The sequence below is a fragment of the Mobula hypostoma genome, chromosome 12 (assembly GCF_963921235.1).
Source record: "Mobula hypostoma chromosome 12, sMobHyp1.1, whole genome shotgun sequence".
In the NCBI taxonomy this organism is placed as follows: domain Eukaryota; kingdom Metazoa; phylum Chordata; class Chondrichthyes; order Myliobatiformes; family Myliobatidae; genus Mobula; species Mobula hypostoma.
Window position 1 is genome coordinate 75,751,060 of NC_086108.1, and position 27,849 is coordinate 75,778,908.

At 40.5% G+C, this 27,849-nt stretch overlaps 1 protein-coding gene across 4 annotated transcripts in view; it reads right to left on the reverse strand.

Annotated features, from left to right (window-relative positions):
• Positions 1–27,849, reverse strand: part of tesk2 (testis associated actin remodelling kinase 2) — a 91,447-nt gene that overhangs the window by 35,783 nt on the left and 27,815 nt on the right. For all 4 annotated transcript variants that reach the window (XM_063064422.1, XM_063064420.1, XM_063064423.1 and 1 more), the window contains exons 3-5: positions 24,433–24,554; positions 13,112–13,160; positions 1,805–1,951 (exon numbers count right to left, since the gene is read on the reverse strand). In XM_063064422.1, coding sequence (XP_062920492.1) covers positions 1,805–1,951; positions 13,112–13,160; positions 24,433–24,554 — 318 coding nt within the window. The remainder of the gene's footprint in view (positions 1–1,804; positions 1,952–13,111; positions 13,161–24,432; positions 24,555–27,849) is intronic.

Consider the following 27,849-nt stretch of genomic DNA (forward strand, 5'->3'; position numbering starts at 1 on the left):
CATCTCCAGTACTGTGCAAGAGTCTGAGGCATATGATATTTTCTTGGAATGGCGTGGGGGGAGCACTGTGGGAGGGGTATGGGACAAGTGACAGAGAAGGAGTACCAGGGATGGGGGTGGCACAGGTACAGACACCAAGCAAGGTCATTTGATTCCAAACAATTGGTTTATTAATCATTAAAGAATGTCTTTCTGGTGCTTCCCTCTCCCTCCCCTCTTCCTTTCCCTTCCCCTTTACCCAACCACAATTACCCTCCTCCAGACCCCTTCCTACTCTCAGTCCACAGTAGACAGCCACATCAGAATCAGGCTTATCATCACTTGTGTCATGAAATTAGTTTTTTTTTTGCAGCAGCAGTACAGAGCAATACATTAAATTACTACAGTAATGTCAAGCCTTAACCACCCTAGCTATATACATTAGTCCAAGACTTTTGCACAGTACTGTACTTATCAATTAAACTATGGTGTATTTATATAGACTAGCATAATAACAGTCACTTGGCCCAAGAAACTGCACCAGGTATGACGCTAACCTAACTAAACCCTACTGCCTGCACATCGTCCACATCCTCAATCTCCTGTACATGTGTCTGTCCAGATACCTTTCCAGCAGTACTATTATATCTGTTTCTACCACTTCTCCTGGCAATTTATTCCAGACACCTATCCCTGTGGAAAAATACTTGCCTTTCAATTTCCTTAAAACATTCACCTTCTGTCCTTAAACCTATGTGCTCTGGTATTTGAGATTTCCACCTTGAAAACAGACCATTTGCATTCTCAAATGCATATACCAGAGAGGCTCTTTAGCTTCCAGTGCTCCAGAGACAACAATCCAAGTCTGACCAACTTCATAGCAAATGCACTCCAATCCAGACATCATTCTGACAAACCTTTTCTGCTCCCTTGCCAAAACCTTCAATCCTTCCTGGAATGTGACAACCAAAGCTGCACACAGCACTCCAAGTGTGGCCTAATTGAAGTTTTATACAGCTGCATTGTGATTTTCCAACATTAATACTTAATTTTCCAACCAAGGTATTTATTTGGATTAAATTGGGCAATATTTTGCCCAGTTCACTATACTGCCAATCTAGTTATCAAAGGTGAACAACAATGAGGAATAGCAGCCACAGACTTTCTGCTATATTCTTGCTTTTTGACTGTGAATTGGTTACAGTCTAACAGCAAGATGGTTATTACCAAATATCAATCACAACATTATTCGTGGTTCACTTTACTGCTTTATTCATGGATGTCATGAAAATAACATGTTTGTTGACATTTATTATGAAGTCTAAATCAAACCCATGAATTCAAGTAATAAAAGGAGAAAATACAGATCTAACCCATTTGATACTATTTTCACAAAAATGTAAGTAGTATTTATTCTAAAGTACTCCAAAGATGGGGAAAAAAAGCTGGTATTTTGCCTTCCCTAAAAGAATACGAGAATGTGAGAATCAGGGCAGGCTGTGTCTTGGGACAATGTGATCCTGCAATAATGCTTAAGATTGCTATACAATAATGGAGGATGTAGGCAGCATCACTGTGATGACAATACAGGTTTGTGTACAAAAGCTTCTTAAAGTCAAACTACAGTGTTAAACAAATCGATGTTCAACTTTAGACAAGTATGGATTTGCCTATCAAGTAATTCTGCTCCATTAGTTAATAAGTCATTTTAAAATAAACTTAAAACAAATTTATTTGCATAAGTAACTCATGATTGAAACAGGATCCAAGGGTGGGGGGGGGGGGGGAGAAGGAGAATTAATTCATTCCTCTTAACATACTATACCTTAGAAGTCAGATCCCGATGAAAGACACCTTTGGAGTGCAAATAACCGAGTCCAGAGGCAAGATCATGTGCTATTTTGACCCGAATAGGCCAGGAAAGATGTTCATTGCTGTCCAACAACTGTTCAAGATTCCCTCCATTAATATACTGAAAAGAAAGCAAACAAGCCAGGAAGTCAGTATCAAGCAACCTCATACGACAATTTAAAATAAATGTAAAGCACTTAACCACTCTACTGGCACTGTTTCATTTTCCAAATAATTTCAGGGATGCCTACTTCAGCATCCTTCACTTGGATGAGCTGTATTAAGTTGTCCCTGGGACAACTTTTAAACAGATTATCATTACATACACATCTTAAAAATATCACAGATCAACTTTTATTTATGACAATCCAAGTCTTTTAATTAGTCTTTTGCTCAAACTTTGAACTTTGCATAGGCATCAACTTCCCTTTGATTGTTCAAGCCATTAGCCAACACTAAAGGGTAATTTAGGTTAATGAGCTTAAGCTGAGAATCACTTAGTCCAGCAGCAAAAATCATATCCCATTATACTACCCCCATTTCCTATATCAAGACTTCATAAAGGTTCCAAGATAGTTCAAGTAGCTAAATAACTACAAAGTCCTACATTTTCCTTTTAATAATTAAAATCCTCTTTTCCCAAGCCCACAACTTAACTTCAGACCTACATTAATCTTTCACTTAAATATCATCCAACTAAATACAACTTTAACATACATAAACAAAAAATTAAAATACAAGTAGTTCGATATGTACTTGAGCTACAAGCTTCAGGAGTAAGATTAGGTTGGGACCCAATACCTCGACTCTATTTTATCTGCCTTCATTCAGTCCCTTGCCACCTAAAACTGCAACACTTCACAAGCTCTCAATCTCAACAACTTTTAATTCCCTGTCCTGATTACCGCATTTTCACCATGGATGCCCAGTCCCGACACACTTCTGTCCTCCATCAAAAAGGCCTTGAAACTGTCTGCTTCTTTCTTGACAACAGATCCAACCAGTTCCCTTCCACCACCAGCCTCCTCCGTCTGGCAGAACTGGTCCTCACCATCAACAACTTATCATTCAGCTCCCTCCGCTTTCTCTAAACTGAAGGGGTAGCCATGGGCACCTGCATGGGCCTTAGCTATGCCTGCCTTTACATTGGCTATGAATAGTCCGTATTCCAAAACTTCCTTAGTAATGCTCCATAACTCCATCTGCAGTACATTGACAACTGTATTAATGCTGCTTCATGCACACATACTGAGCTCGTCAACTTCATTAACATTCCCTCCAACTTCCACCCCGCCCTTAACTTCACTTGGTCCATTGTTAACATCTCTCCCCTTTCTCAATCTATCTGTGTCCATCTTTGGAGACAAACAGTAAACCAGTATCTTTTCTAAACCAACCAATTACCACAGCTATCTTGACTATAATGTGAGTAACGTGAATAATGTGTGCTGCCTTAATGACCATCCCCTGGTAACACTCACATCTACAGTAATGAAATGCTTTGAGAGGTTGGTCATGACCGGACTGAACTCCTACTTCAGCAAAGACCTAGACCCATTGCAATTTGCCTATCGCACAATAGGTCAACAGCAGATGCAAATCTCAATGGCTCTTCACACGGCTATAGACCACCCAAACAACACAAACACCCATGTCAAGATGCTGTTCATCAACTATAGCTCAGCATTTAATACCATCATTCCCACAATCCTGATTGAGAAGTTGCAGAATCTGGGCCTCTGTACCTCCCTCTGCAATTGGATCCTCAACTTCCTTACCGGAAGATCACAATCTGTGAGGATTGGTGATAACATCTCCTTGCTGACTATCAACACTGATGCACCTCAGGGGTGTGTGCTTAGCCCACTGCTCAACTCTCTATATACCCATGACTGTGTGGCTAGGCATAGCTAAAATACCATCTATAAATTTGCTGACAACACATCCATTGTTGGTAGAATCTCAGATGGCGACAAGAGGGCGTACAGGAGCGAGATATGCCAACGTGGAGTGGTGTCGCATCAACAACCTGGCACTCAGTGACAGTAAGACGATTGTGGACTTCAGGAAGGGTAAGGCAAATGAACACATACCAATCCTCACAGAGGATTCAGAAGTGGAGAGAGTGAACAGTTTCAAGTTCCTGGGTGTCAAGATCTCTGAATTGAATTGAATTGACTTCATTTCTTACATCTTTCACATACATGAGTAAAAATCTTTACTTTACGTCTCTGTCTAAATGTGCAATCATAGTCACTTATAATAATTTATAATAAATAGAACAGTCAATGTCACAAAGAAATACACTCAAATCAGTGTGAGTTACTCAGTCTGATGGCCTGGGGGAAGCTGCAGCTCCAGAGATCATTGGTGCTAGCTTTCATGCTGCAGTCCCGTTTCCTGGATGGTAGCAGCTGGAATAGATTGTGATTGGGGTGACTCAGGTTCCGAATGATCCTTCGGGCCCTTTTCTCACACCTGTCTTTGTAAATGTCCTGAATCATGGGAAGTTCACAACTACAGATGCACTGGGCTGTCTGCACCACTCTCTACAGAATCCTGCGATTAAGGGAGGTACAGTTCCCATACCAGGCAGTGATGCAGCCAGTCAGGATGCTCCCAGTTGTGCCCCTGTAGAAAGTTCTTAGGATTTGGGGGCCTATACCAAACTTCCTCAACCGTCTGAGGTGAAAGAGGCACTGTTCTGCCTTTTTCACCACACAGCTGGCGTGTACAGACCACGAGGTCCTTGGTGATGTGGATGCTGAGGAACTTAAAGCTGTTTACCCTCTCAGCCCCAGATCCATTGATGTCAATAGGGGTTAGCCCATCTCCATTCCTCCTGTAATCCACAACCAGCTCCTTTGTTTTTGTGACATTGAAGGAGAAGTTGTTTTCTTGACACCACTGTGTCAGAGGTGACTTCTTCCCTGTAGGCCACCTCGTTATTGTTTGAGATAAGGCCAATCAATGCAGTGTCAGCAAATTTAATTAGCAGATTAGAGCTGTGGGTGGCGAGACAGTAATGGGTATACAGGGAGTAAAGGAGGGGACCTAGTACACAGTCCTGAGAGGCTCCTGTGTTGAGAGTCAGAGGGGTGGAGGTGAGGGAGCCCACTCTTACCACCTGCCAGCAATCTGACAGGAAGTCCAGGATCCAGCAGCACAAGGCAGGGTGAAGGCTGAGGTCTCTGAGCTTCTGGTCCAGCCTGGATGAAATTATGGTGTTAAATGCTGAACTGTAGTCCAAGAACAGCAAACTCACATAACCATCCTTCTTCTCCAGATGTGTAAGGATGGTATGTAGAGCGGTGCCTATTGCGTCATCTGTCTATCAATTTGTTGGTAGGCAAACTGTAGGGAGTTCCAGTTTGGGTGGTAACAAGCTGCAGATGTAATCCTTGACCAGCCTCTCAAAACATTTGTTTATTATTGAGATGAGTGCGACAGGACGCCAGTCTTTCAGGCATGTTACTTTGGTCTTTTTTTTTGTACAGGGACAATGGTGGATAATTTGAAGTATGAGGATACTCTACACTGGGAGAGGGAGAGATTAAAAATGTCTGTAAACACACCTGCCAGTTGTGCTGTGCACATACTGAGTACTCGCCCTAGGATGTCGTCTGGTCCTACAGCCTTGCGACTATCCACTTGTTGGAAACATCTACATATCTCAGCCTCAGAGATGACCAGGTTGCAGGTTATAGCGGCGGCTCTCCTCAGAGGCTCAGAGTTAGCGACATCGAACCAAGCATAAAAGCATTTGAGCTCACCTGGGAGAGAGGCCGTGATGTTGGCGGCACCACTACTTTTGGCTTGGAAGTCTGTGATGGAATGCAACCCTCACCACAATTCACATGTGCTATTCATTATGAATCTTGACTCCATCTTGTCCCTGTATTGTTGTTTTGCAGCCTTGATAGCTTTGCGCAAATCGTAGCTGCTTTTCTTAAACTCCTACTGATTGCCAGCAGCGTAAGCTCTGTGTCACGCGTTAAGTGCTGCTCACACGGAGCTATTGATCGAGGGTTTATCGTTCAGGAAGACACTGACTGACTTCTGGGGGACAACATCATCGATGCACTTCCAGATGAAGCAAGTGACCCCATTCGGGAACTCGGAGACATCCTCATCACGGAAGACATTCCAGTCAACGTCATCGAAGCATTCCTGCAGCATGGAGATCGATTGGTCGATCCAACAGTGGATGGTTTTAATCTGAGGACCTAATCTGGTCCCAACAGATCAATGCAGTTATAAAGTAGGCAAGACAGAGACTATACTTCAATAGGAGTATGAAGAAATTTGGTGTGTCAACAAATAAACTCAAAAACATCTACAGATGTACTGTGGAGAGCATTCTGATAGGCTGCATCACTGTCTGGTATGGGGGGGGGTCTACTGCACAGGAGCGAAAGAAACTGCAGAGGGTTGTAAATTTAGTCGGCTCCATCTTGGGTACTAGCCTACAAAGTACCTAGGACATCTTCAGGGAGCAGTGTCCCAGAAGGCAGCATTCATTATTAAGGACCTCCAGCACCCAGGGCATGCCTTTTTCTCACTGTTACCATCAGGTAGGAGGTACAGAAGCCTGAAGGCACATACTCAGTGATTCAGGAACAGCTTCTTCCCCTCTGCCATCCAATTCCTTAATGGACATTGAACCCTTGAACACTACCTCACTTTTTAAAAAAAATATACATTTGTTTTTGCAAGATTTTTAATCTATTCAATTTACATATATTGTAATTGATTTACTTATTTATTATTCTATCTTGTTTTTTTCCTTCTATATTATGTATTGCATTGAACTGCTGCTGCTAAGTTAACATATTTCACAACACATGCCAGTGATAGTAAACCTGATGCTGATTTTGATTCCTATCCTATCTGCTGTGCCTTTTTCCAGTTCCTTTGCCTCCATGTCTGGTCCCAGCATGACGCTTTCCTTTCCAGGACATCAGAGATGTTCTCCTCCTTCAAAGAACGGGGTTTCCCATTCTCCACCATTGATGCTGCCTTCATCTGCATCACCTCCATTTCCTGGATATCCGTGTTCACCTTATTTTCCTGCCGCTTTAACAGGGATAGAGTTTTTCTTGTCCTCACCTACCACTGTGTGAGCCTCAGCATCCAATATATCATTTTCCCCAAATTCTGCCACCCCAACAAAATCCTGCCACCAAGAACACCTTTACCTCCCCTTCCCATGCCCCCATCCTCTGCAGGGATTGTTCCCACTGTGGTTCGACTGCCCATTCATCTCTCCCAACTAAGTTCCCTCCTAGCACTATCCGTGGAAACTGCAGAAGTGCTACACCTGCCCATTCACCTCCTCTATCATCTCCATTCAAGGCCCTAAACACTCCTTCCAGGTGAGGCAACACTTCACCTGCAAATCCGCTGGGACTCACCTACTGTTTCTGGTGCTCTCGATGCAGCCTCCTCAACACAGACTGTGGAACCACTTTGTCGAGCACCTCCACTCCATCCACAAAAAATGGAATCACCTGGTGGCCAACCATTTTAGTTCCTATCCCCATTTCCATTCCGACATATCAGTCCAAGGTCTCCTCTTCTGCCATAAAGAGGCAAATCTCAGGTTGGTGGAGTAACACCTTGTATTCCATCTAGGTAGCTTCCAACCTGATGGCACGAACATCAATTTATCTGACTTCCTGTCATTTTCCCCCTTCCCCAATTCCCTACTCTGCTTTCTTGCCACTTCTCCTCACCTGCCTCCCAACAGCTTCTGATGCCTCTCCTCCTTCCCTTTCTCGTATGCTCCACTCTCCTCCCGTCATATCCCTTCTTCTCCAGCCTTTAATTTTCTGACCAACCATTTCCCAACTTCTTATTTTTCCTCACCCGCCCCCCCCACCCCAAACAGGCTTCACCTATCATCTTCTAGCTTGTTATTCTTCCTCTCTCCTATTCTAGCAACTCCCCCTTCTTTTCCAGTCCTGATGAAATGTCTTGGCCGAAAATATTGATTATTCATTCGTTTCCATAGATGCTACCTGGCCAGCTAAGTTCCTCCAGCATTCTGTGCCTTTCTTTGGTGGGGACGCTCCTTTTTTTTTACCTCATTGCTATACAGACACTGGTGAAAAAGCTTGTTTCTTTGGCATAAATTAACCTTTAGTTCAAAGTTTTCTATAGTTGCATAATAAATCAATTTTCTAAAGCCTTTTTGTCAAGATGAAAAGCCCAAACGTTTATTACACAATTTTTACTCATGCCACAATACCTCCACTCCAGCAGCATTATGGCATTTCTTGCCCAAAACATTTTCAGCACTGGAATGTCTACTTAGCATTACAGCAGCTGAGAAAGGACAAAGCATCCAAGGTGTAAGGTGTGACAACCCCAAGGCCGGGACTTCTGAACACCTTACTACTACCCAGTACACATTATTTATTACAGCACCAACATCATACTGTTGTATATTTACTCACATGTTGTATATGCACTGTCAATTTGTCCTTCATTTGTTAACATTGTGATAAATTATTTTATATGCTGTACGTGATAGATGAACAGTATTTTACACCTTGGTCCCCTAGGAATGTTATTTTGCTTAGTTGTATACATGCGTATAGTCGAGTAACACTAAACTTGAACCTGTGTGGTCAGGTCAATGCTGAACATCACATCCTCAGATCTATAATTTACAGAACTTAGTTATATGGTTCAACAGTCTGATGGCTTGCTAAACTGCTTCAAATCAAAATAAGGCTTTTTTAATACAGCATCTCATCCTCCACAGTGCTGGAATCTTTTAAAGCCATCCAATTGACTTCAAGGAACAAATGATGCATGATAACTGAATTGGCAGTCGATAGATAACTGGTTTACTTGCAAAATAGATATTTTCTGTCCTATGTTCGTTATAGAACTAACATTTGCTGCATAACACAGGAAAACAGAGAGGGCCCAGAGGCCCTTTGAGCCTGTCCTGCCATTTACTATGATCACAGGTGATCTATGTAGATGTTAACTCCTCTTCTGTGACACTTCTTCATACCCCTGTTCCCTGGTCCATCAAATATTTATCCACCTCTACTTTAAATATTTACAATGATCCAGTTTCTACCAGCTGCTGAGGCTGAGCATTCCAGAGATTCACCACTATGTGAGAAATTCTTAATATATACTTTATTCTTAAATGACCAGCCCCTTGTATTGTGAACTCATGTTCAAGACCATCCCACTACTGAAAACATTTCAACGAATACCCTGTCAAAGCTACTTCAGATACGTTTGAGTAGAGTCACCCCTCATTCTTCTCAACCTCAAAGAACCACTTTGTCTCTCTTTGCAAGGTAACCGTTTCATCCCAGGAGTCAGCCTGATGAAACTTGTTTGTACCATCTCTAACACTGAACGATGGCCAAAATGCCATGTGTCACCTTAATGACTTGGTATACTGCTTGCTCACCATCACAAGTCTATGTACTTAACCACCTGCTTTATTCACTTGATACCCATGATTGTATGGCCAAGTATAGCTCCAATGCCTTATTTAAGTTTGCTGATGTCACCACTGTTGCCAGCCAAATCATAGGTGGTGACAAATCAACATATATGATGGAGATTGAATATCTAGTTGAACGGTGCCACAACAACCTCTGACTCAATGTCAGCAGAACTAGAAAGCTAATTTTCAGCTACAGGAAGAAGATAGAGGTTCATGAGCCAGTGCTCATTCGGAGTTCAGATGTTGAGAGGGATGGTAGAGAGATCCTTGGCGTCATCAAACACTAGTGAAGTTTAGTGCAGATACACTCGTGAAGTTTAAGAGACTACTAGACAGGTATATGGAGGAATTTAAGGTGGGGGCTTATATGGGAGGCAGGGTTTGAGGGTCGGCACAACATTGTGGGCCAAAGGGCCTGTACTGTGCTGTACTATTCTATGATCTATCAAATCAGAGGATCTGTCCTGAGACCACCATGCAAGTATTATCACAAAGGCAGCAAAACAGTGCCTCTACTTTCTTTAAAAATTTGCATGTATTTCACATGTCATCAGTAACTTTGACAAACTTCTATAGATGCATAGTAGAGAGTATCCTAACTGGTTGCATCATGGCCTGATCTGGAAATTCCAATGCACAGGAACTGAAAAGTCTACAGAAAGTGGCAGATAAAGCCCATCCACCACAGCCAAAGCCCTTCCCACCACTGAGCACATTTACATGGACTGCTGCCAAAAGAAAGCAACATCAATGACCCCCACAATCAAGGCCATGCCCACTTCTCACTACCACCATTAGGCAGGAGGTACCACACCACCAGATTATTACCCTACAACCATCAAGCTCCTAAACTGGTATGGACAAGACCATAAGACAAAGGAGCAAAATTAGGCCATTTCACCCTCAAGTCTGCTCCACCATTCCATAATGGCTGATTTAGTATCCCTCTCAAACCCATTCTCCTCATAACTTTTGATACCCTTAGTAATTAAGAACCAATTATCTTCTGCTTTAAATATTCCCCAGGTCTCTGTACCTCCCTCAGTAACTGATCATTGACTTCCTCATCAGGAGGTCACAGTCATTGACAACACTGATGCTCCTCGGGGATGCGTACTTACACCACTACTCCACACTCTCTACACCCATGACTCCATGGCAAGGCACAGCCCAAACCCCATCTACAATATAAATTTGCAGATGTCACAACTATCGTTGGCAGAATTTCAGATGGCAACAAGGAGACCTTGCACTCAACATCAGTAAGACAAAGGAATTGATTGTGGACTTCAGGAAGGGGAAGTCAATGGAACACACACCAGTCCTCATCAAGGAATCAGCAGAGGAAAGGGTGAGCTGTTTTAAGTTCCTGGGTGTCAATACATCTGAAGATCTATTCTGGGCTCAACATACTGATTCAATTACAAAGATAGCACGACAGCAGATGTATTTCATTAGGAGTTAGAGGAGACATGGTATGATACAAAAGACTCTCAGAAATTTCTACAGATGGAGAGCATTCTAACTAGTTGCATTATTATATGGCATGGAGGGGCCATTACAGAGGATTGGAAAAAGCTGCAGGAAGCTGTAAACTCAGCCAGCCCCATTATGAGCACTAGCTTCCCCAGCAACAAGAACACCTTCAAAAGGTGATGCCTCAAAAAAAAATGGCATCCATCATCAAGGAAACTATCACCTAAGAAATGCCCTCTTCTCACTGCTATCACCAAGGTGGTACAGGAGCCCAAGGACACACACTCAACATTTCAGTAACAGCTTCTTCCCTTCCACCATCAGATTTTTGAATGGACCATGAACCCATTTATACTTCCTCACTATTTTATTTTCTTTTCCTCTCTTTTTGGACAACTTATTTATGTTTTTTGTTTCCTCCTGTAATTTATAGTTTTTATTATGTAATGTACTGCTGCTGCAAAACAAAATTCATGGCATACAGTATGCCAGAGATACTTAACCCAGTTCCGATTCCAATGATGTGAGCAATGAATTGCAGATTCACCACCCTCTGAATAAATACACTCACAACTACGAACCGAGAACCGGCTCACTTTCAAGGATTCTTTACAATCTATGTTCTCGACATTTATTTTATTATTTGTACAGTTTGTCTTCTTTTGCACATCAGTTGTTTGTCAATGTTTATAAATTTTATTATATTTCTTTAATTTCTTGTAAATGCCCACAATAAAATGAATCTCAAGGTACTAACATGTGTATACTGTGATAATGAGCTTTACTTCAATTTAGCTAGCATTTTGTGATTCATGCTCCAGAACAACTCTATACCCCGCTACTTCACTCGCCGTCTCTCTCCATTTAGATTAATTTGGCTCTTGTTTTCTCTTACTGAAATGCATGACCTCGTACTTGCCAACATTAAACTCCATGTATCAGTCTATGACTGCCTCAGTACAACACAGAAATGAGGATTTTATAGCCCCGCTAACAACTCTGGGAGTCTTAAACAGTCACGATACTGTAGGTATCTGAGCACATTTACTACAACCGCAATTTTGTTCATTCCTTGAATCAACATCTATGCAATGAATAAACTTTGCTACATTAAAAGAGATGTGCTATAAGTACTAACAAAATGGATCACAAACTGTCCCACTATTTACTCATTTCAACACCAAGCACAAAACCACATAGTAGTTCCACATGCTCTCAATACCAACCAGCTTGCTTCATAAGAGAACAGATTAATGGAACTAAGTCTCCTACTTGAACAGCTCTAGGAGGAAGAACTCAGCCATGAGATGCAAATAGATACAAGCAGCCAAAGAAATAATTTGCTGTTGATCATTACAAGGTCACCATAAAAATGTCAAAAATCTGCCAAATTACCCGAGATTTTCTAGCTTCCATATGGAGGTTGGGAAGAAGGATGTAGATCTTCTGTTTCAAGCTACTCAGCCCACATCACAGGGTGAAATTTTTAGATCGATGGCTGAAGTGCCAAATATTTGTACTCTGCAGGTTCTTTTGTAGGTTCATGTGGAAGGAGCACAAATTTAATAGTGCTGGAAGTTATAGTTCAAATGAAAACAAATGAAGTGTAAATAATTTTTTAAAAAATATTTTCTTAAGTTAAGTGTTTGCAATCTAGGAATAAAGTAAAGGCATCCGTTAGTCTTGCGAGACATGGATCTGCGCCTGGAAAGTCTTCACTCTCCAGGGCACAGGCCTGGGCAAGGTTTTATGGAAGACTAGCAGTTGCCCATACTGCAAGTCTCCCCTCTCCACGACACCGATGTTGTCCAAGGGAAGGGCATTAGGGCCCATACAGCTTGGCACCAGTGTCGTCGCAGAGCAATGTGTGATTAAGTGCCTTGCTCAAGGACACAACACGTTGCCTTGGCTGGGGCTCAAACTCACGACCTTCAGATTGCTAGTCAAATGCCTTAACCACTTGGCCACGTGCCCACACAATCTAGGAATAGCCTGCAATAAACTGTCAAAATAAATTCTCCCAGGTTTAGATAAAGCTCTCAAACCTAACTGCGTACAATGTTTTTAACCTGACTATATTTTTAACCTAACTGCGTAAAATGTTGAGCTTCTCACAAAGTTGGGCTGCAAAGAGTAAAGACACAGCCATTCCCCAGATGGGAAATCTGTCTACAGAATCCAGATGTTGTTTAGAGGCAGCATCTCAATTCATTTGAATGGAGAGAAATTACAGAAGCAAAAGGTAAGCTTTACATAAAAAAGTTAAACAGAGTTAAAAAGAAATGTATTGTGATACCACTACCAGCTACTGACTTAGTAACTTACTTCAGTTAATGCATGCAGTTGGCCTTCATGAACACAAACACCCATAAACCTGCAAAACAAAACAAAAAAAAAACATCATATTTCACCCATTTCATAGTGAGGAATCATTCAGTACACCTCTAGGCTAAAGTGAATAAATTTTGAAAATAATGGAAAACAGAACAACTTAAAATTATTAACCACTAAAAAAAATGTCATGACTAGTCAGAAGCACCATTTCCAATTTCTTTGTGTATTTTCCCAAATAATGTTTGCTCATGTCTTTACCTCCATAGTGACAAGAGTTTGAAAAATGACCACTTTCATTTCATACGCATGACATACCCATTGTTCCAGGTTAGTATATCCTCTAACGCATTACAAGTTTTGTTACCAACTGCTTAAATTCTTTTTTTTAATCTGAAGACCAAATCTGAGCATCTTAAAGATCAGATCCTAAATTGAAACATGCATGTTGATATAAATTCACTACACAGAATAACCAATTTATATTCTGGATTATCTTACATTAAGTAACCAAAGTTTTAAGGAAGGCCATTGTTCTACCATTAGAATTTTATTTCCTTGAATGTGAACAAAATAGTGACAGCTATATTTAAACATAATGAAGGGTTCTCGTTAACCTTCACTTACAACTCCATGAAGAATTTGTAAAGGCTTCATATTGTAAGTCAGTACTTTGAATTATCATTTAGTTCTGAGACCCTGGGTTCCACAAGGGCTACTTGTTTACAAATCCTGATCCAAACACTGACTTAAAAGCAGAAGTCTCTAAAACTAATTTGGTAAAGCACAGCAAAAAGAAAACCTATGGTAAAACAAAAATTGAGAACCAAGAATATTGGAGTCACATCAAGGACAAAGATGGCTGGATTCAGTAGTACAAACTGGTCCTGCATATTTCAAACTGGTACCACTAAACGTTCCAAAATAATAAGTTACAAGGCAACAGGAACAGTAAATCATTCAAAAGATGATCTCAACTTCACTTCTGGGTTTCCATTCAATTTATTTAACGACTGAGCATCCATACCACTCCTAGGATAGAAAAAAAATTAGACACAACCCTTAAATTTCACATTTCTAACCTTACTCTTATGGTGTCAACTTTCCTTTTGAAGGTCCTGATCAGCAATCTTAGTTCTATAGACTACTCGCACAAGTCGAAGAATCCTAAATGTTGAGTTAATTACCCTTATTATCCCAATTTTCAGATTCACATCATGGAGTTCAGAACTAAGAGCAAGCACAACGCTTTATTAACTGGTATGTGATTCTGTGCCAAGTTTAATACCATCAGCAACAAGGAGACTAAACAGATACCTTGGACATTCAATGGCATTACCACCCTCAATTTTTCAACTGTTAGTCCGAAACCAAAGTGATGCAGCCATGCAAATGAGTTGGCTAATCAAATCAGAAGCAAGACCTCTGCTGGTAAATCACTCATCATCTGACATCCCAAGCCTTACCACCACAAGGCAGACTAGGAGCACAACAGAATGTGAATACCAGGATCTGATAGAGCAGTGCAGAAACGGGGTGGAGTGCAAGCTTATAGAGGTGGAGTGTAGAGGTTTTGCTGGTTCATTGTTGTCACGGACCCCGTGACGGGGATAAAGAACCAGCAGAAATAGAAACCACTTTGGAGTCTCATATTGCTATAAACTTCTAATATTTATTAGTAACTATGCAATACAGTAATATAAATGTAGATAAATCAAACAGGTTAGCAATGATTATATATAAAAGTAAATGTGGAATATATATGTACAAAAACCAAGCTTCTTTAAGTTTAAGGGGTAAAAAGATACAGTCTTACGATGTTGAGTACAGTTTGTGGTATTTAGTTGAGTAGCGATGGAGAGAGTGAGAGAGAGAGAGAGCGATAGAGAGTGTTGAGTCTTCAGGTGAGCTGATACCATCAATCTTCTCGTCGTCCTCCAAAATCCTTCACAAGTCACCGACTGTGACTTTAACCAGGGGAGCCAGTCTTCCTGTGGTGGAGCTATCACCCAGGTGAGGGTGGACACATAGACAACTCCCCACCAGTTAACCCCTTCTCCTTCAAACTGGAATAGCAATTTGGATCGATCCGCCTGACTGATCCTCCAAAATCCACTTTCTCTGCGGGCATAACAATGCTCATTCGGTGTCCAGATCATGTGTCCTGAGGTCTGTATCATCTGACCTCCCATTTATTTCTCTGTGCTGAGCATCACCTGTCATTCAAAGAGTCGCTCCCTCCTTTGTCTGTAAAGGAGTACAAGCAGGCAACAAGTCCTTGGAAGTAACATCATCAACCTGCTGAAAATCATAACATTGAGTGTCCACCGCCTTCGGTCACCATAGCAACTTACGAGCTGCTTGGTGCTGTCTCCAACTCCAAACTCAGTAAAAATCCAGTTACTCCCAATGCCTTAAAGTGACAGTCCAACTGTTAAATCTTCGTCTCTCTCTCTCTCTTCAAAAGCAACATATCGGTGGTAAATAACTGTCTCTCTCTCCTTTCCAAAAAAACCATCAATGATAAATGTCTCTCTCCAAACAGTTAATAGGGGTACTCCAGGATCCCCTCACACTGTGTAGAACCTACTCTTTCCTTGGCATTACAGGGCTGCAAAGAGCCAGAAGCTGCTGTACGAGCCTCCAGATGGCTATGGATCAAGAGGTGCGACCCATGGACCAATGCTGCTGGGACACAAGCCAGGGCCTGATCAACCCTGGCTGGGTTACCTGAGTGAGGGCATCTGAGTGAAAGATCTGAAACACCCAATGGCCCCAGGTTACATCACTGATGTGACCAATACATCCTAGGATGCATCTCATCCAAGTATAATTCTGTTCACAATTGCACACAATAGCTGGAGATTCATCAAACAGCAACACTCTCAGAAGCTGCAATTTTTACCAGCTGAGAGAAAAAGGAAACAAAGCATACAACCTGCCAAGGAATAATAAATGCTGATTCCATTCCTTTATCTGGAGTCATAGAAAGAAAAAGGAGGCAATGCAAAAGATTCCCTTCCTTGACATTAAAAAGGTTTTTAAATGATAATTTGATAGTTTGTACTGATTACTAATTTTATTAATCTAAATTTAAATTCCACAGCTGTCACATGGTGGAATTTGAATCACCAATCCAGATCCAAGTGCTGCACAACCATTACAATAATACTGAACTATACAATGTACCAGAATCTACAGCGAAGTATATTGCATCGTCACTGTAATAACGTTGGGCAAACAGGCCAATAATTTCATACCTAGCAAGCTCCCACAAACTACATTATAACCGAAAAACAGTATTCTGAGACTTGAGAACAGACCAATACAGCACAGTACAGGGTCTTTGGCCCATAATGCTGTGCCGACCTTTTAACCTACTCCGAAAATCAGTCTAATCCTTCCTTTTACAGAGCTGTCAATTGTCCTTTTATCTATGTGCCCAAGTGTCTTTTAAATGGCCCTAATGTATCTGCCTCTACCACCATCCCTGGCAGAGCATTTCTCACACTTACTATTCTGTATAAGAAAATCCTCTCTGATACCCCTCTTCCCCCATGCACCCCCCCCCACATACTTTTCAACAATTATCCTCAAATGACGTCCTTGCATATTAGCCATTGCCACACGAGGGAAACAGGTGCTGGCTGTCCACTCTGTCTATGCCTCTTATCATATACACCTTAATCAAGTCACCTCTCATCCACCTTCACTCTAAAAAGAAAAACTCTGGCACATGCAACCTTTCCTCACAAGCCATGTTCTCTATTCCAGGCAGCATCCTGATAAATTATCTCTGCATCCTCTCTAAAGCTTACACATCCTTTCTGCAATGATGCCACCAGAATTGAACACAATACTCCAAGCGTGGTCTAACCAGCGTTTTACTGAGCTACAATGCGACCTTGCAGCTCTTGAACTCAATCCCCCAACTAAAAACTCAGCCATTAACCTTGTACTCTGGTCTCAAGTTTTTCCTTCCAAAATGTATCACTTCACACATTTCTAGCTTGAACTCCATCTGTCACTTCTCAGCCCAGTTCTGCATCCTACTGTGCTGTCGTAATGTACAGTATGAATTCCTACACTATTCATAACATCACCAACATGAGCTGAAAGACTGGCCAAGACATCATTCTCTCTCCTAGCTCGTTTCTAATACTGCCATGGGATCTTTTACACTCAGCTCCAAGAAAAGGGCTTGATTTGAAATCTGAGAGATGGAACCTCCAATAATGGCCCTCTCAACTTTGCTAATATGCATTGCTATGCAAATTTCTTAGATGGGGCACAAACAAAATCTCCTAGTTTCTCTACAGTTGAGAGTCAGTAAAAATAGAAACTAAAATATAAACCAGAAATGAAGATTTTGGGGAAATTGACCAAATCCTTATTTCATACAATCATTTGGAACTCCTCATGAAGATAAACCATGCTACTCCTGTTTCAAATAGACTAGAGCCAAGGGAAAAAAAATCAAATTATTTCAGGTGATTTCTAATAAATAGTTCGTAATTTTTTTTCCTGAAAACAGAGGAAATGTAAGACCTGTTTCATGAATTATTTGAACACAACCTTTATAAGAAATTACTGTGCATGAAAGAGGCAATTTTAGTCCAGAACCAAAATGGGTAATCCATATTAAACAGCAAAAAAGCTTCTACTCAGTTCATAATTTTTTTAGTTAGGAGGCGTGCAGGGTGGAGGTGCAGGATTTGAAGGGTCAATCCCAGTGCTCTGCACTTATTGAGCATTACTTACTACAGTTGCTGTAACAGTGAATGCAAAGCCATAAGAGTTATATAATACTGAAACAAGCCTTTTGGCCTATATTGGCCATACCAATATGCTCATTTAAATTGGTTGTTTGCCCACACTATGCCCACAACTTTCCCCTTTCACCTTAAATTCTAGATATTTGGTTTACTTTTCCTGAGAGGAAAAAAAGACTTGTAAGGTGGTAACAGCACATCCAAGCAATTTCCTCATTGCAAAGCAAAATTTTAAACTGTTATTGACACAACATGGATTTTTTTTAAAAAGAAAATGAAGGATAAAGAAACTGAAACAAAAGCAATACATAAATTCCAGTCACAGCAAAAAAAATGAATAGCCAAAGGAAATACGAAAAGGTAAAGCAACAGTTGCTCAAGTGACAAAGGAATTACAAAATTAAATTTGGAATTTCGAAAAGAAAAAAAACCAGGATGAGAAAGGGCTGTGATCTACGGCTTACAATGAACTCCCTGGGCGCTACAGCCAAATATTGTAATTATAATTGTTTCATCTTTGACTTTTATTAATAGCCCAAGTAAACAAGAACTAGCTTTAAATATAAAAGCAGAATGAGAGACAATTTATGAACCACTCAAATATACATAATATTGTCCTGGATCTTAGTGGTTCATATTCATTCATGTTAATAGCTCGGAAACAGAAAAACAGAGTCACTACTCTGGATCTTTTCAATGATTTCAAGTTCCCTGGCCCCTGTCATCTTATTTTTACTATGTGAGTCGAGCCCCTGTACACCTCCATCCCCCATGGGAAGGCCTCAAAGCTCTACGTTTCTTTCGGGACACCAGAGTCAACCAGTTCCCCTCCGTCTAGCAGAACTTGGCCTCACGCTTAATAATTTCTCCTCCGAAGGAAGTGGGAGGAGCCAAACAAAAGGTATAGCCACAGGCACTCACATGGGTCCCAGCTATGCCTGCCTGTTTGTTGACTATGTAGAACAGTCTGTGTCCCAAGCCTACACTGGTGGCTACCCTGCCTCTTTTCCTACACTACATCAACGACTGCATTGGTGCTGCTTCATGCACCCATGCAAAGCTCGTCGATATCATCAACTTTGCCTCCAACTTCCACCCTGCCCTCAAATTTGCCTGCTCCATTTCCAATACCTCCCTCCCCTTTCTCGATCTGTCTATCTTTGGAGACAGCTTATCTACTGGCGTCTATTATAAATTCATGGAATCTCATAGCAACCTGGACCATACTTCTTCCCAGCCTGTTAACCTGTAAAATCGCTATCCCCTTCTCTCAATTTCTCCGTCTCCACCGCATCTGCTCTCAGGATGAGGCTTTTCATTCCAGAACTAAGGAAATGTCCTACTCCTTCAAAGAAAGGGACTTCCCTTCCTCCGTCAACACTGACGTAAACCGCCATCTCTTCCATTTCACGCATGTCTGCTCTCACCCCATCCTCCTGCCAACATACCAGGAATAGAGTTCCCCTTGTCCTCACCTACCACCCCACCAACCTCCACATCCAACACATAATTCCCCGCAACTTCTGCCATCTCCAACAAGATCCCACCACCAACCGCATTTCCCTCTCCCCCACCCGCCCAACACCTTCTGCTTTCTGCAGGGATTGCTCCCTACACGAGTGACTCCCTTGTCCATTCATCCTTCCCCACTGATCTCCCTCCTGGCACTTATCCTTGCAAGCAGAACAAGTGCTACACCTGCCCCTACACCCTCTCCCTCACTACCATTCAAGGGCCCAAACAGTCCTTCCAGGTGAAGCGACACTTCACCTACGAGTCTGCTGGGGTCGTATACTGTGTCCGGTGCTCCCAGTGTGGCCTCCTGCATAATCGATGAGACACGGCGCAGACTGGAAGACCACTTCACCGAGTACCTACCACCAGAAAAAGTGGGATCTCCCAGTGGCCACTCATTTTAATTCCACTTCCCATTCTCATTCCATGTCTATCCAACAGCCTCCTCTACTGTCACAATGAGGCCACACTCAGGTTGAAGGAACAACAACTTATATTCTGTCTGGGTAGCCTCCAATCTGATGGCATGAACATTGGTCTTTCGAACTTCCAGTAATGGCCCCACCCCTGTCCTTCACCATTCCCCATCCCCTTGTCCCTCTCTCACCTTATCTCCTTGCCTGCCCATACTCCACCCGCTTCTTTCTTCCATGGCCTTCTGTCCTCTCCTATTAGATTCCCCCTTCTCCAGCCCTGTATCTCTTTCACCAATCAACTTCCCAGCTCTTTAATTCATCCTTCCCCCTCCCGGTTACACCTATCACCTTGTGTTTCTCTCTCCCCTCCCCATCCTTTTAACTCTACTCATCTTTTTTTCCCTCTAGTCCTGCTGAAGTGTCTCAGCTCAAAACATCGACTGTATTCTCTTCCATAGATGCTGCCTGGCCTAATTAGATTTTCCAGTATTTTGTGTTTGTTGTTTGGATTTCCAGCATCTGAAGACTTTCTCTTGTTTGTCACTACTCAGATTAGCATTATCACGCCATTGGAGTGCCAAACCCATTGTGATTCCCATATTTTAAAAAAAGGGCAATACAACAGTCCAGGACACAATCTTAGTGACAGGTAACGGAACACCCCCTCTAAGATGCAAAAGAAATTCAAGACAAAAAGCACAGAGCAATCACTTAGCTTTAAAAATGACATGATCAGACATTTTATTGAATTCTTTCAATAACAATGTGTAGGTCAAAAAAATAGGAAATCTGAATTTTTGATTTTTGAAGTTATCTTCCTTTAGACATTGCTCAGTAGATTCATAGTCATAGGATGAACATACAGAGTCAAGACAACAGAACAGATAACAAGTTAGATTCATAATAGAGGCAGAAGAGAATAATTCATGAAAGAATCAGTGTTCCACAAGGATCAGAGCTAAAACTTAAATTTCGTATAAACAATTTGGAGTTGGAATCTGAATGGTAATTTCAAAATTTGCAGATATCTTTGAAGAGATGAGAGAGAAGATGTAATAGAAATGCAGAAATTTTCTTGCAAGTTATCACTAAATCAGAAGTGAAAACTAAGAACATTTTAGTACAAGAACAACATCACAAATTTCTTGACATTTTTGAAATAAATTAGGGAAGTGGACATATACACAAATCACTGAAGTAGCAGAGTGGGTAAATATAGCCATAATACAATATTCAAACAGACCACTGATCAGTTCTGGGCTCAATATCACAAGGATATAGATCCATTGATTCATTAGGAAAGACTGCTAGAACTCCACTAAATAATAAATTCTTATTTGGGACAACTCTTAAAGAACAAAAATAAACTGAGAAAATAGGCAGGATTCTCTCCCCACCCCCTTAGTCTGTCATCTCATCTTTTTCCACCCCAGTCCTAATGAAGGGTCTTGGCCCAAAACATTGATTATTCACTCTTTACCATAGATGCTGCCTGCGAAGTTCCTCTAGCATTTTGGGCACGTTGTTTAGATTTCCAGCACCTACAGATTCTCTCATGTCTGAGGATCCCTTCATTTATTTGGGACACTATGCCGCTCAATTGGGGCAGGAGACTATTGCTGAACATTTTCTAACTAGCACCAGTTGTATGCACATTGTGTAGCCATTAGGCACTACACTATGCTTACAGCCAACAGTTTTAATGTTTTTAAAATAACGTAACTTGCAAATTTGTGTTCAGAAAGTAGTTATTTTTGTCACTGGTTGGTGGCGAGGAGTGAAAGTGAAACTATTTCACTACTTCAAAAAGTTAGGGACTACGAGGAATTAATGTATTGACAATCATCTTGAAAGTTACAATTAAAATGAAGATTTGGAGGATGCAATCATTGAAAGCATTGTTTGAAGGAAGTCCACTATCTGCAATAGGTGTTTGCGCTGATTTTGTTCATTTACAGTCAACCAAAATAATGTAGCAGCATACACTGGATGCATTCCTCTGTCGATAACTATTAATAACTATTAGGAACTAACACAGTTTTATGGTACTGTAGTAGCTTTGATAGTGTTCTAATTTATGTCGTATTTCAATTAAATGGTAGATTGTCTTTTTTTATCTCCGCATATAACTTTTTAACTATTTCCATGAAACCAGCTAATTGGGGCATCCACTTAATTAGGCAAAAATATGGGTCCCCAATGTGTCCCAATTAACTGGAATCCACTGTACTTATAAGACCATAAGACAAAGGAAAAGAATTAGGACATTCAGCCCATTGAGTCTGCTCTGCCAGTCCATCATAACTAGTTTATTATCCCCCTCAACCATATTCTCCTTCCTTCTCCCCAAAACTTTTGACACCCTTACTAATCAAGAACCTGTCAACCTCCACTTTAAATATACCCTATGACTTGGCCTCCATTAACATATATGGCAATGAATTCCACAGATTCATCTCCCTCTGGCTAAAGAAATTCTTTCTCATCTCTGTTCTAAAGGGATGTCTTTGGATTCTAAGCCTGTGCCCTCTGGTCCTAGACATCCTCAATATAGGAAACACCTTATAAATATCCACTATTCAGGCCTTTCAATAATCAAAAGGTATCAATGAAGTCCCCCTCACCAGTGAGTACAGGCCCAGTCAAACACTCCTCATACATTCACTGTCATTCCTGGGATCACTCCTGTGAACCTCCTCCACCTTCTCCAATGTCAGCACATCTTTTCTTAGATAAGGGGCCCAAAACGGTTCTCAATTCTTCAAGTGTGATCTGACCAATGCCTTATAAAGCCTCAATTAGCTCCTTGCTTTTATACTCTAGCCTTCTCAAAAAAAATGCTAACATTATATCAACATTATGAAGCTGATGGGAAATTCTGACGAAGTCTTCAAGTGACTGATTGTTGGTGATTCAAGAGATCGTTAACATTAAAAAATGTCTACATCTACTCTATTAAACCTTTTCTAGTTATTAAAGAGTGCAGAACTATGGCCCCAAGGTGCCTATTAATAAACCCAATAGAAATTTAGTCTCAAAGTGAGAAGTTGCACATTCAAATCAAAGATCAGAGAGACAAGACTCAATTGAATTAGTGCATACAGCACCACGGGGGTTGGGGGGGGGGTGAAAATCTATGGCTGATTATGAATGATTGAGGCCTAATATTTATTGACTGAAAACAATTAAGCCATTAACTATCTGGCACAATCTATAACAAGCAGAACAAATAATATTGACAATCTGCCCAAACTCTATTTAACAGAAAATTAAGAACATTACACTTTCTGCAAAACATATTTGTTAATTTGACACATTTTATTAACTTGCCTTCTAATTTTCCACATATTTGGCATAAGCACTTATACACAAAGATTTACATCATAGCAGTGGAGCTATAGAAACCAGAAGAAAATTTACCCAACCCATATATTTTTGGGGGCACAGTTTTAAAGTGCTTGGAAGTAGGTACAGAGGAGATGTCAGGGGCAAGTCTTTTTTATAATAAGGGTGGGGAGTGCATGGAATGGGCTGCAGGCGATGGTGGTGAACACGGATACGATAGGTACATGGAGCTTAGAAAAATAGAGGGCTGTGGGTAACCCTAGGTAATTTCTAAAATAAGTACATGTTCGGCACAACATCGTGGGCTGAAGTGCCTGTATTGTGCTGTAGGTTTTTCTATGAATATAAATTTTCAAATATTGGAGCACCAATAGCATCTCAAATCCTCTTCAACCGCTTATTTGTAATCCGACCTAATTTTCTCTTACTGCCACACAATTACTGGATTTGGAATTTTATCTCAAAGTATTTTCCCACAAAAATAATAAATACAACCAAATCTGAATCTGAGCTCAAATAAGAAAAAAAAATACCATCCATAATTTAAATAAAATGATGAGAGCAAATCTTGCCCTCTTTCAGCAGGTTCTTTGGAACAGGTTCTTGCATTTATCATATTTCTTCTGAGCTTGTATAGCTTTTCAACATTTCAAAACGAAAACCAAAACTGTGTTAGAAAATTATGCACGTTAAAACCTCCCTCTGGGCACATCATTTATGTTATGAAGGGATTATCAATGACATGTATTCTATCTCAATTACACCACATTGAGCTACGCACAAAATTTCTCAACTATTTAGCTACTCGCCATTCCCACTGAATATCCAAATACCCAACAAGAAAAAAAAACCTGAATGAATAACTGACAGGAATAATTTGATTTTTTTCTAGTTTTCTGAGGCATAAACTATTTGGCTCAACCATCAGGCTCATGAATCAAATGGGATAACTTCACTCAACTTGCCATCATTGAAATGTTCCCACAACCAATAAACTCACTTTCAAGAACTCATCTTGATATTTATTTATATTGTTGCTTCTTTTTGTGTTTGCCTTCTGCACTCTGGTTGAACGTCCCAGTTGAGAGGTGTTTCATTAATTCTGTTACAGTTATAATTCTGCAGATTTATTGAATATGTGCATGGTGACATATGTACTTTGGTAATAAAATTTACTTTGAACTTTAATTGAAAATAGCAACTCTTTTACAAGCACAACTTTATCAGAAAGGTAATTTTCTTCTGGATTAAAGGCTTCACCATTTACCTGAGAATGTTGGGATGAGAAAGACGATTCATTAATTGCACTTCCCGCAGCATGTTTGCTCTATTGCTGATCATTTTGTTCATCTTCAGTGCCATTACTTGTCCCGAAGTTCTGTGACGCACCTGTAAAATTTCAGATAGCATAGAAAGTTGCCATTAAACAACATGTGGATTGGAGTAGCCCGAGTTATCTGGCTTTGGGAGACATGGGCACAACATGTTTTCGAAAATAAAGTTTCCTCATTTCTATTGTGCCTTGGTACATCGCAATATACTTCACAAAGAACAAATTAATTTGGAACTGCAGTTAACTTCAAGAGAAGAACAAAATGAAGCCAACTGTATTTTGTGCAAAGGCACAAATGAGGTCTCAAAAGCATCAAATATGATACTGACCATTTGTGATAGAAATAAGCACATTAACGGAGCTAGAATAAATTATTCAAGAAACTAGGAGAAGCAATGAACATTGAATTACAAAAGTATCTCTCTTAACTACTAAAAAGAAACTTGTGCTTGTCCTATCTGAAGATTTTGCTCATTTAGTCCTTAGTTGCAACTGGAACCCACAATCTTGTGAAGCAGAAGAGCATAATCAATTGAACTATATTAGTAGTTGCAAGTGCAAATTATGTGGCTTTGAGAGTGAGTAAAGACATTAAAAAGCAGGAAACAATATGATGCTAGCTGTAGAATAACAAAGAAAACTTTAAAAATAGGCAGCCCACGAAAATGTAAATCAAAGCTCACTCATTTCAGATTACCTGAATCCCAGTTTGCCAAGTACAGGTGAAAACAATGAAAGTTCCAGCTATCAACTTCCAATTCTTTAAGTATATTGAGGAAATAGCTGATTAAAGTGAGTACTAACATTAGATCAACACTCCATTAGATTCCAGGAAGAGACATGTTTGAACAGCGAAGATGGATGAGAGATGACTTGATAGAGGTATACAAGATAAAAGGCACAGATAGAGTCGACACCCAATGTCTTTTTCCCAGGCCGGCAATGAAGAAATAACAAGCAAGAAAGACAAAGCCCATGGTATTACAGAAAATATACTATGGATAGAGCATTGGCTGATTGGCAGAAGGCAAAGAGCAAGAATAAAGGGAGCCTCTTCTGGTTGGCTACCTATGACTAGTTGTGTTCCAGGGGTGTCTGTATTGGGATCGCCTCTTTTTAGGCTATATATCAATGATTTGGATGAGGAAATTGATGACTTTGTGGCCAAATTTGCGGATGGTACAAAGTTAGGTGGAGGGGTAGGTAGTTTTGAGGAAGTAGAGGGGCTACAAAAGGAATTAGAGATTAGGAGAATGGACAGAGGTGGCAGAAGGAATATAATGGTGAGAAGTGTACTGTCATGTACTTCTTGTTAGAAGAAATAAAAGTATAGAATATAAGCATAGAGAAAAAAGTCAAAAATCCGAGGCGTAAAGGGACTTGGGAGAAGTCCTCATGCAGGATTCCCCAAAGGTTAATTTGCAGGTCGAGTCAGTGGTGAGGAAGGTAAAAACAATACTAGTATCAATTGCGAGAGGACTGGAAAATAAAAGCAAGAACGCAATGACGACAATTTAAGGTACTGGTGAGGCCTCACTTGGAGTATTGTGAACAATTTTGGACCCCACATCTAAGAAAGATGTATTGACACTGGAGAGGGTTCAAGAGGATGTTTATGAAAATGATTCCAGGATTGAAAGGTTTATCATAAATTTCAATGAGATCCCCCTCATTCTTCTGAATTCCAGTGAGTAGAGGCCCAGAGCATTTGATGGCTTTGGGCCTCTACTCACTGGAATTTTGCAGAATGAGGGGGAATCTCATTGAAATCTATCAAATGTTGAAAGGCCCCAGCAGAACGGATGTTGAGAAGATGTTTCCTATGGTGCGTGAATCCAAGACCACAGGACACAGCCTCAGAACAGAGGGACCTCCATTTAGAACGGAAATGGGGAGGAATTTCTTTAGCCAGAGACTGGTGAATCTGTGAAATTTGATGCCATAGGCAACTGTGAAGGCCAAGTCATTGGATATATTTAAGCAGAGGTTGTTAGATTTTTGATTAGTCAGGGCATGAAGGGAAGAAGGCAGGAGATTAGGGCCGAGAGGGAAATAGATCTGCCATGATGAAATTGGTGGAGCAGACTCAAAGAGCCAAATGACCTAATTCTGCTCCTAAATCTTATAGTCCAAAATGAGAGGACATACTTTTAAGGTGATTGGAAGCAAGTATAGGGAGATGTCAGAAGTAGTAGTTTTTTTTTTAAAAACTACACATTGTGGCAGGTACATGGAACACTGCTGGGAGTAGTAGTAGAGGCAGATACATTCTGAATATTTGGGAGACCCAGAGAGCCACATATCTGAAAGAAAAATGGAAGGCTATGTGGGAGGGAAGGGTTACATTTGATCTTGGGAGGTTAAAAGACTGGCACATCCTGGGCTCAAGGGCATTTACTGTTCTGTACCATTCTAAGTTGTATGTTCAAAACAGCTCATTTAAAAATGTTTACACAGTTATATGGCTTCATCTGTTTTCACTGATTCATGGAACCACCATGAACTGCATCTTTGCAAGTATATAAATTTATATCTATGGTTATACATCTTTATACCAAAACAAAGCTAATTTTGTTTAAAAGGTAGCTTAAAGTACATTTGTGTACAAAACAGGTGCAACGTTTAGGCATAAACACAGCAATCCTGCTTGTCGACTATTTCAGCAAAGTAGTTAACAGAAGTGACACAAGTTATCAGCACATTTCAAAACATTTACAATAAATCCCATAAAGATGAAAGAGTTAAAACTCAAATGATGGAACTCAGATGCTTGTCACTTCACTATGGAGATTTGGTAAAGTCACTGATACATTTGTTAACAGTTCAAATGTGCATTCAAGTTTTCCAGAAATATCTGTACCAATCATTTGTATTACATACCATTATGAAGTTTGGAGTTCACTGAGCAACAAACAAGCTAATATGGTTCGAGTGATTATTAGTGGGATGTTCTGAATTATGCAATGAATTATGATTGAACAATAGTGATTATAGATTCATTTTCAGACCAATTTTTACAACTCCTACGTGCCCCTAAATTGTAATGAATAAGGAACAGAAAAACATGCATAGTTGAAAAAGAAACTTAACAGATCTTTTGTTTAGGTTTACAGAAATAGTTAACACAAAAATATACATCAGCAAATTGTTTAAGGAAAGCAATTAATTCCTGTCCCTTGATCTATTAAACAACTCCCACAGCATTTTAAGTTTGCAAGGTCAAATTAACAGACCAGTAACTAATGAGCGCTGTAAACCAAAGATTGCATACTTCAAGCAAAGGTAACAAAACTAAACCACACACAACAATATTATTAACATGGGATCCAGGGAAACTTGGCTGTGTGGATT